We start from the raw sequence: 15,719 nt of genomic DNA on the forward strand, positions 1-15,719 counted from the left end.
GCCATCTGATGGGCTCCTTCACAGTCTGGGTTCCCTAGGCCTGCTTGCAAAAGCAAGTCTTCAGGGGCTTACAAAGAGTACCAAATTGGAGTGAGGCAGTCTAATTTCTGAAGGGATGAGATTCCAAAGAGAGGGAGCCATCATGGAGAAGGCCCTTCTTCTGTGTCCCACCAGATGTACCTCCTTAAGGGACGGGACCCACAACATTCCTTGCCTCCCTGCTCTAGCGTGTCAGGTGGATGTGAGCAGCAAGAGATGGTTCCTCAGATAACCTGTCTCAAGGCCTTTAAAGGTAATGCACCCAGAAGCAAATTGGCAACCAATGCAGCTCCCACTGGAGGGGTGACACATGTGCACACTGAGTTCTGCACAAAACCATGCGGGCTGCTGCATTTTGATTCCTGAAAAACTGCTCTGCATTCAATATATCCGTCCCAGTATATGCAGCCTTTGCATGAATCTGTCAACTGTTCCACTCAGTCATCTAGCAAAAAAAAAAAAAAAGGACTCCTGGCCATTTGTTTTGCCAAGAGTATACTTTACTGAAAGTATATTTGTTACAGAAGTAGCGTAAACTGAATGTGAGGTTTTCCTGTGCAAACAACACCAAGCAAAGTTCCTTCTCTCTCCCACGCCCCCCACCCCGCCCCGCGCCCCTCCACCGGCCATCCCCGGGTTATCTGCAAACGTCCAATCAGGTGCTTGTATATTGTTTAGGAAACAGGTTCCCAGCTCTGCATATCATTAGTTGACTTTGGCTGGCTGAAGCTTCTCACATGGCTCAGCTGTCCCCCTCCGCTTCTTCCTTACATTTCAATCTCTCCCTCCCCTCCTCTCCTGGTGCTAATGTCAGGCTGTCAGCTCATGAAGTTTGGATAGGTGAGATGCAGCCATGACAGAATCTCTGCTTCCTTCTTGTAAAAAAAATTAATTCTGCTGTGCCAGACTTCAAATGTTCCTTCTGAGAATCTCTTCAAGATTACTACAACAGAATAACTCACCTGCTGATGGAGTTAATCAAAGAATTTCTATGAATGTGCATAACTCACATAAAAATCTGGGAGTTGACAAAAATATTTCCTTCCCCCCCTCCCCGCCTCCTTTCAGAATCTGCAAATAGTGCAGAAACAAATGTCAAATTTCCAAAGGGCCTCCTGTGTTCATTTAGACAGGAAAAATAAATATTTCTTAGCTTTGATAGAATTGCAATATGCTGTATGCAAACTTGAGGGCTGTGCAGGGTTGGAAAATAATTGAGCCCAACATTTCTGTTGCTAAATGAGACAGTTCTTAAGTGAATTTTGCTCCATTTTATGACCTTTCTTGCCACAGTTGTTAAGTGAATCACTGCAGTTGTTAGGAATACAGTAGTTAAGTGATTTCCACATTGAGTTTGCTTGTCAAAAGGCCGCAAAAGATGATCATATGACCCCGGGTTGTTGTAACTGTCATAAATATGAATCAGTTGCCAAGTATCTGAATTTTGGTCACAAGACTATGAGGATGCTGCAATGGTTGTAAGTGTAAAAAATGGTCATAAGGCACTTTTTTCAGTACCATTGGAACTTTGAACAGTCACTAAGCGAACTGTTGTAAGTTGAGGACTACCTGTAATTTGAAAAATATGTTTTCTGGTGCACAGGAAGGGAAAGATAGGCCCTAACTGCAGCTCTTCAATGCAGCTGTGTCTTGTCCCATGCAGATGTCATGTGATCTTGGGGAATGACACGGCTGCTTTCAAGAATTCCATTTCAGTATCTCTGTATTCTGAAGTACCTTTGTGGAATCAAAACACTATCCAATCCAAAAAGCATCATTGGCTCCCCTGAAGGACTAAGTGGGCTGACTATTTTTATTCAGGGAGTCAGGGCTGTCCCAAAGTTTACTGCTAAGCAAAGAACAAGATGGCAGACTAAGCTAGTAAGTTGCATCATGTTTTAGGGTTGTTTATGAGACAGGATTCCCTCCACCCCTCTCTGAGGACATGAAAGGTAGTCCTCAACTTACAACCATTCCTTTAGCAACCATTTGAAATTACAACGGTACTGAAATTCTGGTCCCAATTGTGGTTGTAAGTAATTTAGGAAGTGGTAGGAGAGTAGATCTAGTGGCCTTAACTAATCTGTTCAGCAATGTTTTGGTTTCCTGCCTTTCCGCTTCAAAAATTTCAATTACTCTTAAGCAAACCTTCTTTTATTCATAGTCACAACAAGCAAACAAAAGGTTTGTATATGGGAGTCCACCATAAGATCCTGCTGCAGTGTTGCACAGTGAATGCACAGCAAATTTCAAATGTATGTGAATGTATAGAAGATGAAAAATGGGAGGGTCTCAAGAAGGAATATCAACAGCAAACAAAGCATTAAGCAGATTTTTCTTCTCTTAAGACAGTTGCAAACCGATGTATAAAAACAGGGAGGGAAGCATTCCACAAAAGTTGTGTCAATTGACTTGAGAATGGAAAAAAGAGGAAACCAAGGATTTCTGTTTGTTTAAAAGTGAAATTGGATGAACCCTTCTCTGATTTTCAATGTATATATGTGAGAATTAGGGTAGAGACAGACTGTATGCAAGTTTGGTGTTTCATGGTCTCTAAAGGTTAACACTAAATGAACCCAAAGTCATTGATTCATCTTTTCACATCTTCAGAGAGGTTTTCACAGTACCTGCAACAATCCTTGGGAATGCTTCCTAAGCATAATATTAAATTGTCTGTATGACGACAGGTTAAAAAAAAACCAAACCCTTGATATTTAGTCCCTGAAATTCCAAAAATTGCAGAATGAAACAAATAAGAAATAAAACAGCCTATCTCGTACAAAATATCATTGAAGAAGATATAGGAAAAAGCAAGAGAGATCATTTCTGTAGCACTTCAGAAGACCTTTAAAAAGCTGACAAGAGAAATATGAATGTCCACTCTTGTGTGTAGCTTCAGGTTGATGAGAGCAGCTTCGATCTTTTTCCACTTTCTTGAACTGAACTACTCTCTGTAGGGCTAGTAGACATTGTTAACGACTCGGGTTTCCCATTATTTAAGGGTTCTGTCTTGACATCCCGGTCCCGGATGGTGCCATGTTTTACGCTAGAGATCTCTGAGGCTGTTCCTTCAAAGAGTTTGGCCATGAAACCAATACCAGATGATCGGATTAAGGAGCCCCCACTGAAAGTGTAAAGGATAGGGTTGACACTGCTACTGAAGAAGGCAAGGGCCACCAAAATGGGCCTAGCCATCTTCCCTGCTTTTTTAACCTTTGATGAGCCACTCCACAGACCAACCACATCTAAAAGGTTGACGATATGGTAAGGAAGCCAGAAAAGAGCAAAGGTGATCACAATGAGGCTAATGAGTCGGCTGGTCCGGCGTTTCTGACGGAAACGGGTCTCCTTGAGTCGTTGACTAATCATCCCGTAGCTGTAGACAACAATAGCAAAAGGCAGCAGAAATCCAGTGATGGTTTCAAATAGGTTGTGGAAGACCAGCTCCTTCTCTTCTTGGTGACACAATATGCAGTAAGCTGTGCCATTATGAGTAACCACTTTCCGGTAGAGGAGAGAAGGCGCAGCTAAAAAAAGACTTGCCACCCAAATCGCCATAACCAAAAGCCGGATGGTGCGCCTAGTACGGATTTTCTGTGAGATGAAGGGTTTGGAAATAGCCAGGCAGCGGTCAAGGCTCATGAGGGAAATGAGGTAAACACTGGCATACATGCTGACCCCACAGATGTAATAGCAGATTTGGCAGATGGCCTGACCCATTTCCCATTTCTTGACACTTAAGAATCGCAGGAATAGGGGGGCTGTGAGGAGTACTGCCAGGTCAGCGATGGCTAAATGAAGAATGAGGAGGCAGGTGACTGTCCGCTTCCGAACCCAGCAGATGGCCGTCCACACCACTAAGGCATTGCCAGGGAATCCCAAGATGAAGGCAAGTGACAGCACCCCTATGCCTATTGATGCGCCTGCCAGAGGCTTGGAAGATGTAGCATTTTGGTTTTCGATACAACTAACCATGGTCCTGTTAGAGGTCAAAAAGTAGAGTAGGCACTGTGGAAAAAGAAGAGAAGCAGAAAACATTGTTAGAATCCTACGTGCTGCTCTTTTCTTTCGTCTTAAAAGCCTTATAGTTCTTAGCTTGTCAACAACTGACTGTAAATCAGTCCTCTACAATGATAATTTTTGGGCTTCCTATCCAAGAACATTCGAAAGAGGCCTGTGTTGGGAATATTGCCATCTGGCCTAATGAAGTGTGTCAAGACTTAACTAGAGGAAGAACTGGGAAAAGAAACAAAACTATCTCAGCCCCAAAATTTACCGTATTTTCCGGCGTATAAGACAACTGGGCGTATAAGACGATCCCTGACTTTTGAGAAGATTTTCATGGGTTAAAAAGTAGTTTTCCCTATGTGGTGCTCCTCAGGTGCCTTAGAGTTAACAATGCTCAAAATTGTTCTGGCTGAGAATTTTAATTTTCACACATCTGGAGAATGCCAAGCTAGGGAAAGACTGATTTAACCAAAATGTTTTGATTCTCAGCATCTTAGGCAAAAAGAGACAATGACGCTTTTATTTTATATATATATATTTATTAAATTTTTATACCGCCCTTCTCCCGAAGGACTCAGGGCGGTGTACAGGGCAATAAATATTAAAAAACAAAGTACAAAAGTTAAAAAAACAATTAAATAGTATGCCCAAAATATACAATAATTAAAAACCATGTTAAAACCCCAACCCCCAAACCCATCAAACCAGGCCGGATTGCTCAAATAAATAAGTTTTTAAATCCCGCCGGAAGGAGCGAAGGTCGGGGGCCATCCGGAGCTCAGCTGGCAAGCGGTTCCACAGGTCTGAATAGCTGTTTGGATATACAGAGTCTTGATGTTTAACATTCATTGTTTGCTTCTGATCTTTCTAAATAAACCCAGCCTATTTTTATTTGTGCACAGCTTAGCAAGCCATTAAACTGTGACCTTATTTTTATTTTATAAATGTCCTCAGTAGCAGAATCTTCTAGATATGTCCAGCTCTCTCCAGTTGACTGACATACAAAAAAGATGCATTTCTAGTATGTTGTCAGCTTTAGCACACTTGTAGTTATGAGGCAATGTAGGAATACAGTACTATTGACTTGACTGGCTCATGTAGATTTTATTTGCATATTTGTAACACTCACACTTATTAATGATAACACTCTTTGGTAGTCCCAAAGGTGCTTTTTCCAAAAGGCAACTGGCCTTTCTTTGTTTTTTTTTTCCTTTGAAAATGTTTTCACTTCTCATCCAAGCAAGCTTCTTTAGTTGAACTAAGAAGCTTCTTGGATGAGAAGCAAAACGTTTGCACAGAAAAAAAAACCACCAAGAAAGTTCAGTTGCCTTTTGGGAAAAAACACAACCATGATCTGCATGACTGAGAATCTCCACAGGCATTCTCTTTGGTATGATTGTGCCTGTCTAGACAAAGTGAACAAACTGCTTCTGCCAGACATAAGTAGGAAGTCAGGGCTGCTTCTCAATTAGGTGAAGGTTTATCAAGAGCTTTTGACCTCGAGATCAGCTTTGCTCTGCCTCACCTAAACCTCGTGTCCTCTCGCCTTGGCGCCCCCTTCTACTTCAGCCACACGCGCTGGCTGTTTCGGCCAGGAGCGACGAGCATTGTGGCCCAACACTTTGGGAAGGCACCAGGTCTGAAAGAAGGCGGTTCTTTCCATAGGTTAGTTAATGAACAGGGTGGCGGAGTGGGGGGGGGGAAGAAACGAGCTCAGCCGTGCGCTGCAAGTTTAAGATTCACACACACACCCTCCCCAAGGCCGCCTTCTTCAGGGCGGAGGGGCGACCCCAGGTTGCTGAAGCCCCAGCGCCAGCTTTCCGCTGCGGTCTGCCTGTCGCAATTCCTGAGCTGCACCTTCCCAGGCGGGTGTTGCTGTAGGTCTGCCACGGCACCACACCCTGAAGTCAAACTCCCAGGGTCAGGTGAAGCTTAGCTCTGCACGAACATGTCAGGTCGGCCTCCACCTGGCTTCCCGCACTCCCTTGAGCTCTTGTGCTCGCGGAGCGCCAGTGGCTCGGCACACGCTTAACTCCCGCTCCCTTCCCAAAAAAAAAGGGCTACTGCCCTAGGACGCCGGTAAGCTGGAGCCTCAGCCTCGGTTGGGCTGGTGGGTTTATTTATGAGGAGGCTGTCTTTTGCCATTCTCGAGTGCTGGATTTGTCCGTTTCCACTAACGTCTCTGCTCCCAAGGATTGCGTTACTATTTTCCAGCGTATAAGGCGACTGGGCGTATAAGACAACCCCCGACTTTTGAGAAGATTTTCATGCGTTAAAAAGTCATCTTATACGCCGGAAAATACGGTAGGTCTCTTCTTGTGCCCAATTATAGTGCGCTGTTTTATTGTCCACCAACATTAAACTTGTATTTGAATGTGGTAGAGCTTCTATGATTTTTTTCCCTGAAACTTCAAGGATAGCTTGTGTAAGGGTGAAGGGTCAGGGCCAACTCTAAGTATAATGAGCTCCTGAGACAGGCCTATCAAACCTAAGATGAAAAAATCTGGATGACCACTAATTGGTGAAGAGAGACAATAATTTATCCTTACCAGTATCTAATGGCTATCTGGGCATTTGCAGTTCAGATCTGCAAATTGAGTAAATATTGAGTAAATATAATTTGTTGTGGGTCATATCTGAGGGAACACCTGCTGCCGGCATCAAGCTCCCTTCGTCCCGTGCGCTCCCACAGGGAGGGCCTTCTCAGGATACCGCCGGTTAGGGAATGCCGGCGGGTTATTTCCAGGGGAAGAGCATTCTCTGTGGACACGCCGACCTATGGAACCAGCTCCCCATGGAACTTAGGACTGCCCCTGACCTTCGCTCATTCCGCAGGGACCTGAAAACTTGGCTCTTTGAGCTGTCTGGCCCAGGCTGAGGGGTTTTAATTTTTATTAGGCTTTAGTTTTAAATTTCGGGGACTTTATTTAATTAATTGTTTTAATCTGATTTTAATTTTTGTATGTTTGTTTTAATCTTCCCTGTACACCGCCCTGAGTCCTCCGGGAATAGGGCAGTATATAAATTTAATAAAATAAATAAATAAATAAATAAATATCTCTTCTTGATAGGTTTTATAGGATTACCAGATCCTGGGGACAGATTCCTGTGCCAAGGGTTAACATGTTAATTTCCCACAATTTTCTAGACAGAGATTTCGTTAAAGGAAGTTAAAATTGACTGAGTGCTCAATATTGCCCAGAAGACCTCATTGGGAAAAGAAAATTAAAAATAAAAAGAAGGTTTGGGAAGCTAAAAGCAATTTCTAAATTTACTCCTGGGCAAAGGGAGATTGGATGCTGAGATATTTGTGGGATAAATGTCACAGTGGGTATAAACATCTACTCTTACTGATTATTCGGGAGTTACAAGTATCCAAGTTTGTAACCTGATTTAAATGAACGTATCTTAAAGTAAAAATATTCTTTAAGAAATCACCTGTGCTATTTCAACTGTGTTTGCAGCAGCATGAACAGTAGTCTCGAGGTCCAGGTTCATCTTTCCACAATAAATTACATCCAAACAGTGAGAGCTACATTTTCATTAACAGACTTATCCCGGGAGAATTTATTTATTTTTGTATTTATGTCCTGCCTTCATTATTTTTGTAAAGCTACTATATGAAATATGATGTAAATGTAACCACCTAGTGGACAATCACCTGAATATGAGCCAACTGTGTGCAGCAGCCACCAAAAAAGCCAATGCAATCCTAGGCTGCATTAACAGAGGGATAGAATTAAGATCACATTAAGTTCTAGTACCACTTTACAAAGTCTTAATAAGGTCGCACTTGGAATACTACATCCAGTTCTGGTCACTGTATTATAAAAAAAGACATTTAGACTCTAGAAAGAGTGCAGAGAAGAACAACAAAGATGATTAGGGGGCTAGAGGCTAAAACATATGAAGGACAGTTGCAGGAATTGGGTTTGTTCCGTGTAATGAAAAGAACTAGGGCAGACATGAGAGCAGTGCTTCTTTATTTGAGGGGCTCCTACAAAGATAAGGTGCTTTTCCAAAGCACCAAAAGGCAAGACAAGAAAAAATGGATGGAAACTAACCAAGGGGAGAAGCAACCTAGAACTAAGGAGAAAATTCCTAACGGTGAGAGCAAACAACCAATGGAATAGCTTGCCTTCAGATGTTATGGATGCTCCATCACTGGAGGCTTTCTAAAAGAGACTGGACAACCATTTGTCTGAAATGGTCTAGGGTCTCCTGCTTGAGCAGGGGGTTGGATTAGAAGACCTCAAAGGTCCCTACCAACTCTATTATTCCATATTCTATGTTCATTTTCAATTAAACAAAAGATGAGGCCTTTATTTATATTTTATTTCTTTCATAATTATTGCATTGCATTTTTATTGTTTTATTTTGTTGTACACTACCCACAGTCAGTCAGAATTGAGTAAATTGAAGAAATTGAGGGTAGTGCTGGAAAAAAAAGTGACTTTACAATCAGTCCGTGCACTTACGGCATCCTCGAATAATCAAAATTCAAGTGCTTGGAAACCAGCATGTATTTACAAAGTTTGCAGCCTCCTGGGATCATGTGATTGCCCTTTGCAGCCTTGCCAGAGGCTTCTGACAAGTAAAATCAAACTGGGCTGACTCCAGAAAAAAAAGGTTGTAAAAACAGCAGCAACTCACTTAATGACTGCATCGCTTAGTGACAGAAGTTCCAATCTCAGTTGTGATCACAAGTTGAGGACTATTTATAGTTCTCTTGACAGCAAGATGGTGGTATGCTCTTCACATCTGGTAGGGTGTCCCCATCCCACCATTCCAGGCTATTGTCCCAGCTTCAGTACTGCATGCTGAATATTACAGAATTGTTTTACTCAGCACTTTTAATTCAACTGGTTTTGATCTTCTTGTATGATACTGCAATCTGTTTTTGTTCTTTGTTTCCATCAAACCCTATCAGAAGATTCTCCCTATGAGTAGGCTTCACACCCAAGTTGAAGTTTATAGTGTAAATGATAAACAGTGGCTCCCAACTTCTGTGTGAGCTAAAAGTACACAAACCTCTAGTTCTTCTATGCTGGTGGAGCAATTTCCTTTGCAGTTGTTACACAAATAGTGGGGCAACAATTTAATGATGTGGAAATAATGGGAAGTAGACTTTGGATATGAAATTGCTGCTTAGAGTGACTTTCTTTCTTTCTTTCTTTCTTTCTTTCTTTCTTTCTTTCTTTCTTTCTTTCTTTCTTTCTTTCTTTCTTTCTTTCTTTCTTTCTTCCATTCCTCCCTCCCACCCTTTCCTCTCTCTCTCTCTCCCCCTTCCTTAATATGAAAGCAGGTAAAACCAAGTGGAAGGAAAGGTTATGGTTTTGTGATTTCCAGAAAAAAAGATGATGCATCCTTTCCCTGCAGTCAAGGTTAGAGTAACAGGAACTGCATTTTTAGGGCATGTAAAACCTTGGGTTTGCACCTTATTGTGGTTTAATGTTGATGGAACAGATTGTTCTCCAGTTGCATAACCCAGTGATAAGCAACAACTCATCTGCATACATCTGGACAACTACTTGTGAATGGAATTGGGCCTCTTTGTTGGCAACCAATGGAGTCCAAAATCCTCATAGGTAATGTGAGAATAACCTTCATTGGTCCCCTGCCAGAAACTTTGCTACCCCTATGCTTGTTTGCTTAGATCATGCAGGCTGGACAATTCTGGAAATTGAAGTCTACTCATCTTAAAGTTGTTGATGTGGCTAAATATAGGCTTAGATTATCTTAATTAGATAAAATTGGAATGGTGGCATAATGCTGACATATAGTGTAACTTTTATTTTAACGGAAATGTCTCTGAGGCCTCAAGAACACAAAGAAAAGCTCTACTCTGCTGTTTATTTAGGAATGTGCTCACTTATCCAGAAAAATAAAGGGTAAAAAAATATTTTGAAAGACCAGGAACCAGTGACAGAAAACTAGTTACCCCATTTGGTATGATTGCTGTTTTGGAACAGCATCCACAGAGTAGTTTTCATCACTGCAGTTGACCAAGTAAGAATGTTTTTGGGAAAATGAAATTTGAACCTAAACTTTGAATGTGAGTTGGGTGACCCACCAGATGAAACTGCTGGAATGCAAATGCTCAGTTTTAATGGCCTATGTTTCTCCACAATTACTTTTGTACAGAGCAAGGAAAGGCATTATTTGAGTTACTTCAACTTCCTGACAGTTGGGTGTCTTGTATTTTCACAACCTTTATTTGCTTTCATGAGCATAAGCAGAAGCTAACGACATATTTCTAAGGCATTTGTGGCTTCTCAGTACCCCTCCCCAAACCATTGGTAGGACTCAATTGCTGAAAACGTAGAATATAGAATAATAGAGCTGGAAGGACCTTGGAGTTCTTCTAGTCCAACCCCTAATCAAGCAAGAGACCCTATACCAGACATGTCAAGCACAAGGCCCGGGGGCTGGATGCAGCCCGCAAAGTGGTTTCATGTAGCCCGTGAAACCATCCTGGAAACAGTGAGGGAACGGCCCCCACTGCCTTGGCCCTGGCCCAGAGACCCTCCTTCTGCCAGAGACCCTCATATCTGTCCCACTCCTGCCCAGGCCCCCATAGGCACCCTTGATGTGAACGATGTATAGCTGGCCACGCCCACCCAGAAGGCCATACGCACTCTAGCCACGCCCACCCAGTAGGCCACGCCCATCCAAGCCACACCCACCTGGCCCCCTGAGGGCAACCACAATGCTGATGCGGCCCTCAGTGAAAGTGAGTTTGACACCCCTGCCCTATACCATTTCAGACAATTGATTGTCCAGTCTCTTCTTGAAAACCTCCAGTGACAGAGCGCCCACAACTTCTGAACTCAAACTATTCCAAAAATAGGGCCTATGTATGGACACATAGTCATTGTCCATCATGCAGAAAAGATGATATTAGAAAGAAATAACCCCCAAGCCAAGAAAACATATTCTGCGATTTAGTAGTATACAGATAGTCCTCAACTTACAACAGTTCATTTAGGGACCATTTGAAGTTACAACGGCACTGAAAAAAGGAACTTATGACTGATTTTCACACTTATAATCATTTTAGCATCCCCATGATCAAAATTCAGATGCTTGGCAACAGACTTATATTTATGACGGTTGCAGTGTCCTGGTGACATGTGATCACCTTTTGTGACCTTCTGACAAGCAAAGTCAATGGGGAACCCAGATTCACTTAACAACCGTGTTACTAATCTAAGAACTGCAGTGATTCACTTAACAACTGTGGCAAAAAGGGCGTAAAATGGGGCAAAACATACTTAACAAATGTTTCACTTGGCAACAGAAATGTTTAGCTCAATTGTGGCCGTAAGTCAAGGACCACCTGCCCATCATGTACATCACTTTACTTTTTCCCTGCTTAAGGTAGAAGGCTGCAAAGCCTGCTATTATTATTATTATTATTATTATTATTATTATTATTATTATTATTATTATTATTATTATTATTATTATTATTATTATTATTATTATTATTATTATTATTATTGACAGATTGTAGAATGAAGAGGAGGAATAGATTACAATAGCAATAACAATCTCTGTTGCTTAACAATGGCAAATTCTGTACTTTGTGTTTCAATCTCTGGAACAGAATCTGTGCCAGCTAGTGTCAAGAATGTTAGGAGGACAAAATTAAATTTTTGGCTGATCTGTGAAAAGAAAATATCTCTTCTAAGATTATGGTTTCTGGAATCTGCAGACTCCTTATCTAAAATCAACAAGAGAATATAGTGTGTCCTTTTGGAGACCGATTTCTCTCCCATGCCCATTTAGGCAGATTAAACAGATTATCCCCACAAAGAAAGCCAAATGATTATTGAATCAGAACAAAAATATCTTCTCTGGGAGAGCAGAAAGATCAGTTTTGCCAACTGCCTTATTTTGAAATTCGCCAACATTTTTGTATGCAAAGAAAGCACTACATTTTCCAGCAAATTGGAAGAAGCTTTCTAACTGACAACTTCTCAAAGACGGAGATCCCCCAGGAAAAAAAAATACAGAGAAAAAAATCTCTTTACATTCAATCCCTAACAAATATTCTTTCTCATCCTTTGTACACGGGGGATGTAACTAATATGCTCTTTTACCTATCAAACAAAACAACAAAACAAAACAAATACAAGCATAGCTGAAGTCACTGGCTGAGTGCATTGTGAAGTTATAAGGTCAAATAAATCAGAATCGACCATTTTTTCCTCTCCAAATCTCAGCTCTAGGAATGTGGCCAAGGAAATGTGGAAGCAAGGAAAATGGCAGTGGATAAAACAGATCAAACCTTCCCTCACTGTGTAATTCATGTAGACTTTCACTATGCTCTGGACTTATTTGTCTCATAAAATTGTCATGGGGTCAAATGAGAGAAGCCACAGACCTTTGTGGGAAACTGGGAAGAAGGATAGGCTGTAAACACTACCATGATTTATTCACAACCCAACACTCCTCTTGAGGAGCACAATTCCTTGTCATCCCACACAGCTTCCAACAAGTCCTTGTTCAACTAAGCTTGGCTAAGAAGCCTTCTTCTTCTGGGGTTCCTTCTTGGTCTCCCAACCAGAAGTTCAGTGCACAATCCACCTCACACATATATAGAGTTGAGAACAACATGCTTACCCCTTCAGTTTTCTTTCACAGCTCTTGTTTCAAGCTCCTGCTTCTGTCTTGAGACCAGCCTCTCCCTTTTTGTCTTGTCCTTTGAGGAGGTTTTTTTTTCTTCTTTCTTTGCTCAATCTCTTTTTTTGGTCATAGTACCTTCCACTAACTCAAAAAGGAAGTGATAGCAACTTTCAGAAAAGTTGGGTAAGAGATTTTTTTTTTTTAAAAAAAGTGTTGAGTTATTCTAAACACGGTCAGTTACTGGGATTGATTGGGTATGTTTCTCTGTGTGAGAGAGTGTGAATGCTTATGTGCATTGATGTTGCCTTCTTTTTTTGCCCTTTTTGGCTTCTGGATTTCATGAACTCATGCTGCCTGTTTCTTTTCCTGTTTGTTTCTATATTTTTTTTTAAAACACCTTAACAGAGTGTACAAATGTGCAAATACATATCCATATATGCTCACTTCCCTCTTTAAAAAGTACATCAACAGTACTCTACTTTCATGGAGAAAGTCTCTAGGAATCAAAAACAGATGATCAATCAATCACTTGCTCTGTGCTTGCTTTATTAATATGGTTCATCGCATAGTCAGCCAGATGTTAAGACTGGTTTTTGCATTTTTATCCACCTATTGAGTCCTTTCCAAGGACCTGGAATAGGCAGATGTGGATGTTGGATGGTGTAAGAGGTATCCTTGCAAGATGTAAGCTGTTCCAAGTAAAAGCTGCCTTTTGCAATTGACTGATGGTGAAATTGTCAATGCTGATGGTGTTTAAGTGGTCCTCTTCTTGTAGGGATTGATCTTTAATAACAGATAGTTGTTTCCTTGTTCTCTGTCTTTATTTGTTCTCAATATTTGTGACAGGCAAACACCTTTTCTTCCAGTAGTTCTGCAGCCATGGGCCCTGGTTGCTAAGTCCTGTAGCTCATTTTTCACCAGATGTTCTGGAACTCCAATTCCTAGCATGATCCTTGTTGACCCAAACCAGTGTGGGCTTCTATGGGCTTTATGCGTCACCATATTTTTTTTGTCTGACACCTTTGATAAGACCTGTCCAGTATAGTTGAACGTCTGGCATAGCAATCATCTTTTTCAGATTACAAAAGCCCCACAATCACATCAAGGTAGTACCTCACTACTCCTTCTCCTTCTCCTTTACAGTGGAAGGGAGAAGCAAGCACATCCATTGTTTCCACCAATGTAGTTTGAGAAATTTGGAAACGATTATATTATCTATAAACCTGACTCTAGAAGTGTAGTCATGAACAGGTGATGGACTCTGTGTCTTTTTCTTTTTCTTTCTTTCTTTGAAGGATAATAATAATAATAATAATAATAATAATAATAATAATAATAATAATAATAATAATAATAATAATAATAATAGTAACAGGAGGTTAGACTAGAAGACCTCCAAGGTCCCTTCCAACTCTGTTATTCTGAGAGAAGCCTGAATGGCAGAGAACTTGGCTGTGAAATTGACCAAGATGTATACTAGCAGAGACAAAGAGAACTACAGAAATCATATGCCGTCCCCTCTGAAGAGCTGCAAGGCCCAGGATTTCTCATACAGAAGAAAGAGGAAGGGACAGGTGGTAGGAGAGATTATGCAAAGCGATAAGCATGGACATTGATGCTAGGGACAGTGATAGCCAGTACATTAGTGGGATTTACAGGTCTAAAATATATGTCAGTAAATTGAAATGCATTTATAAAATTTATATTTATTTTTTTTTTTATTTTAATTCCATTTATATCCCGCCCTTCTCTGAAGACTCAGGGCGGCTTACAAGCTTAGCAGTAGCCTTCATTCCATGTATATGCCTGCTTATTAGGGCTTTCACACACACCCCAAGCGGCATTATTACAAAGTCAGCTTAATTGCCCCCAACAATCTGGGTCCTCATTTTACCTACCTGGGAAGGATGGAAGGCTGAGTCAACCTTGAGCCTGGTGGGATGCGAACCTGCACTAATTGCAGGCAGCTGGTGTTACTTAAGGAGGCATTAGCCCACTGCTCCACCAAGGCTCTTGGTGCTGCCCATCTCATTCTCTCGATGGCTTACCATTAAAATAATAAATATAAACATATTAAAAACTTTAGGTACAAAGATAAGAAACAAAAGGCAAGATCAGAATGGGGTTGACCAAGAATGTTGGGCTGATGGGGACTAGAAGATGAGATTTTTTCTGAAGCATCCCTTGCTCTGTGGAACATCCTACCTTCAGAAATTAGAATGGCTTTAACCCTATTAGCTTCTTTTAAAGCTTTTAAGACCTGGCTGCACTCCTGAGTCTGGGGTGCTACATGCACTAGAGGCCCCAACTCCTGGCTGTATTTTAACAAGCCAGATGTCTTTCTTTGTATATATTCAAGTTAGATGTTTAAAATTCTTTAGTGTTTTGATATTTTAATGTTTTTATTGTTTTAAGGTTCTAACTGCAATATATGTTTCTTAATTGTGAGCTACCCTTTTGGCTGGGTGGCTATAGAAATCAAATCTAATCAGTCAATCAATCAATTAAAAAAATCAATCTTCCCTGTTTAGTCCACAAACTTCAAGACAAACAACAGAATAACAGGGTTGGAAGGGATCTTGGAAATCCTCTCAAGCAGGAAGCCCTATACCGTTTCAGACAAGTAGTTGCCCTTTCTCTTCTTAACTTAACTCACAACTTCTGCAGACAAGTCATTTCATGGATTAATTTTTCTAACTGTCACAAAATTTCTTCTTAATTCTAGGTTGGCTCTGTCTTTGATTAGTTTCCGTTCATTGCTTCTTGTCCTGCCTTGATAGAACCAGGTTTTAATAGCCTTTCAGAAGGCCAAAAGGGTGAGGGCAAGTGTGAAGTGTGATTTTTAGAATTAAAAGCTAATCCTTTCCTTCCATGGTGCATTGTGTAGCATTTACGGAATGAAGGAGTGATCTCTTACAAGTTTGCACTTGGTTTTTCCAAAGGGATGCCAGGACAGATTCTGACGTTTACAGGATGATTGAGTTTGTGAAGTGTGGATGATGTGGTTTTTTTAACCTGAAGGAACTGTTTAACATATCTGA

General features: G+C 41.1%; 1 protein-coding gene across 1 annotated transcript; it reads right to left on the reverse strand.

Annotated features, from left to right (window-relative positions):
* Positions 1-2,254: 2,254 nt before the first annotated feature.
* Positions 2,255-13,156, reverse strand: LOC308676028 (leukotriene B4 receptor 1-like). The gene is made up of 2 exons (XM_081341734.1): positions 12,676-13,156; positions 2,255-4,047 (listed from the first exon to the last, which is right to left on the reverse strand). Exon 2 carries the CDS (start codon positions 4,012-4,014, stop codon positions 2,935-2,937), a length of 1,080 nt encoding a protein of 359 aa, XP_081197860.1. The 5' UTR covers positions 4,015-4,047; positions 12,676-13,156; the 3' UTR covers positions 2,255-2,934.
* Positions 13,157-15,719: the final 2,563 nt, after the last annotated feature.

Source organism: Vipera berus (genome assembly GCF_964194415.1).
Source record: "Vipera berus genome assembly, chromosome: W".
NCBI lineage: Eukaryota > Metazoa > Chordata > Lepidosauria > Squamata > Viperidae > Vipera > Vipera berus.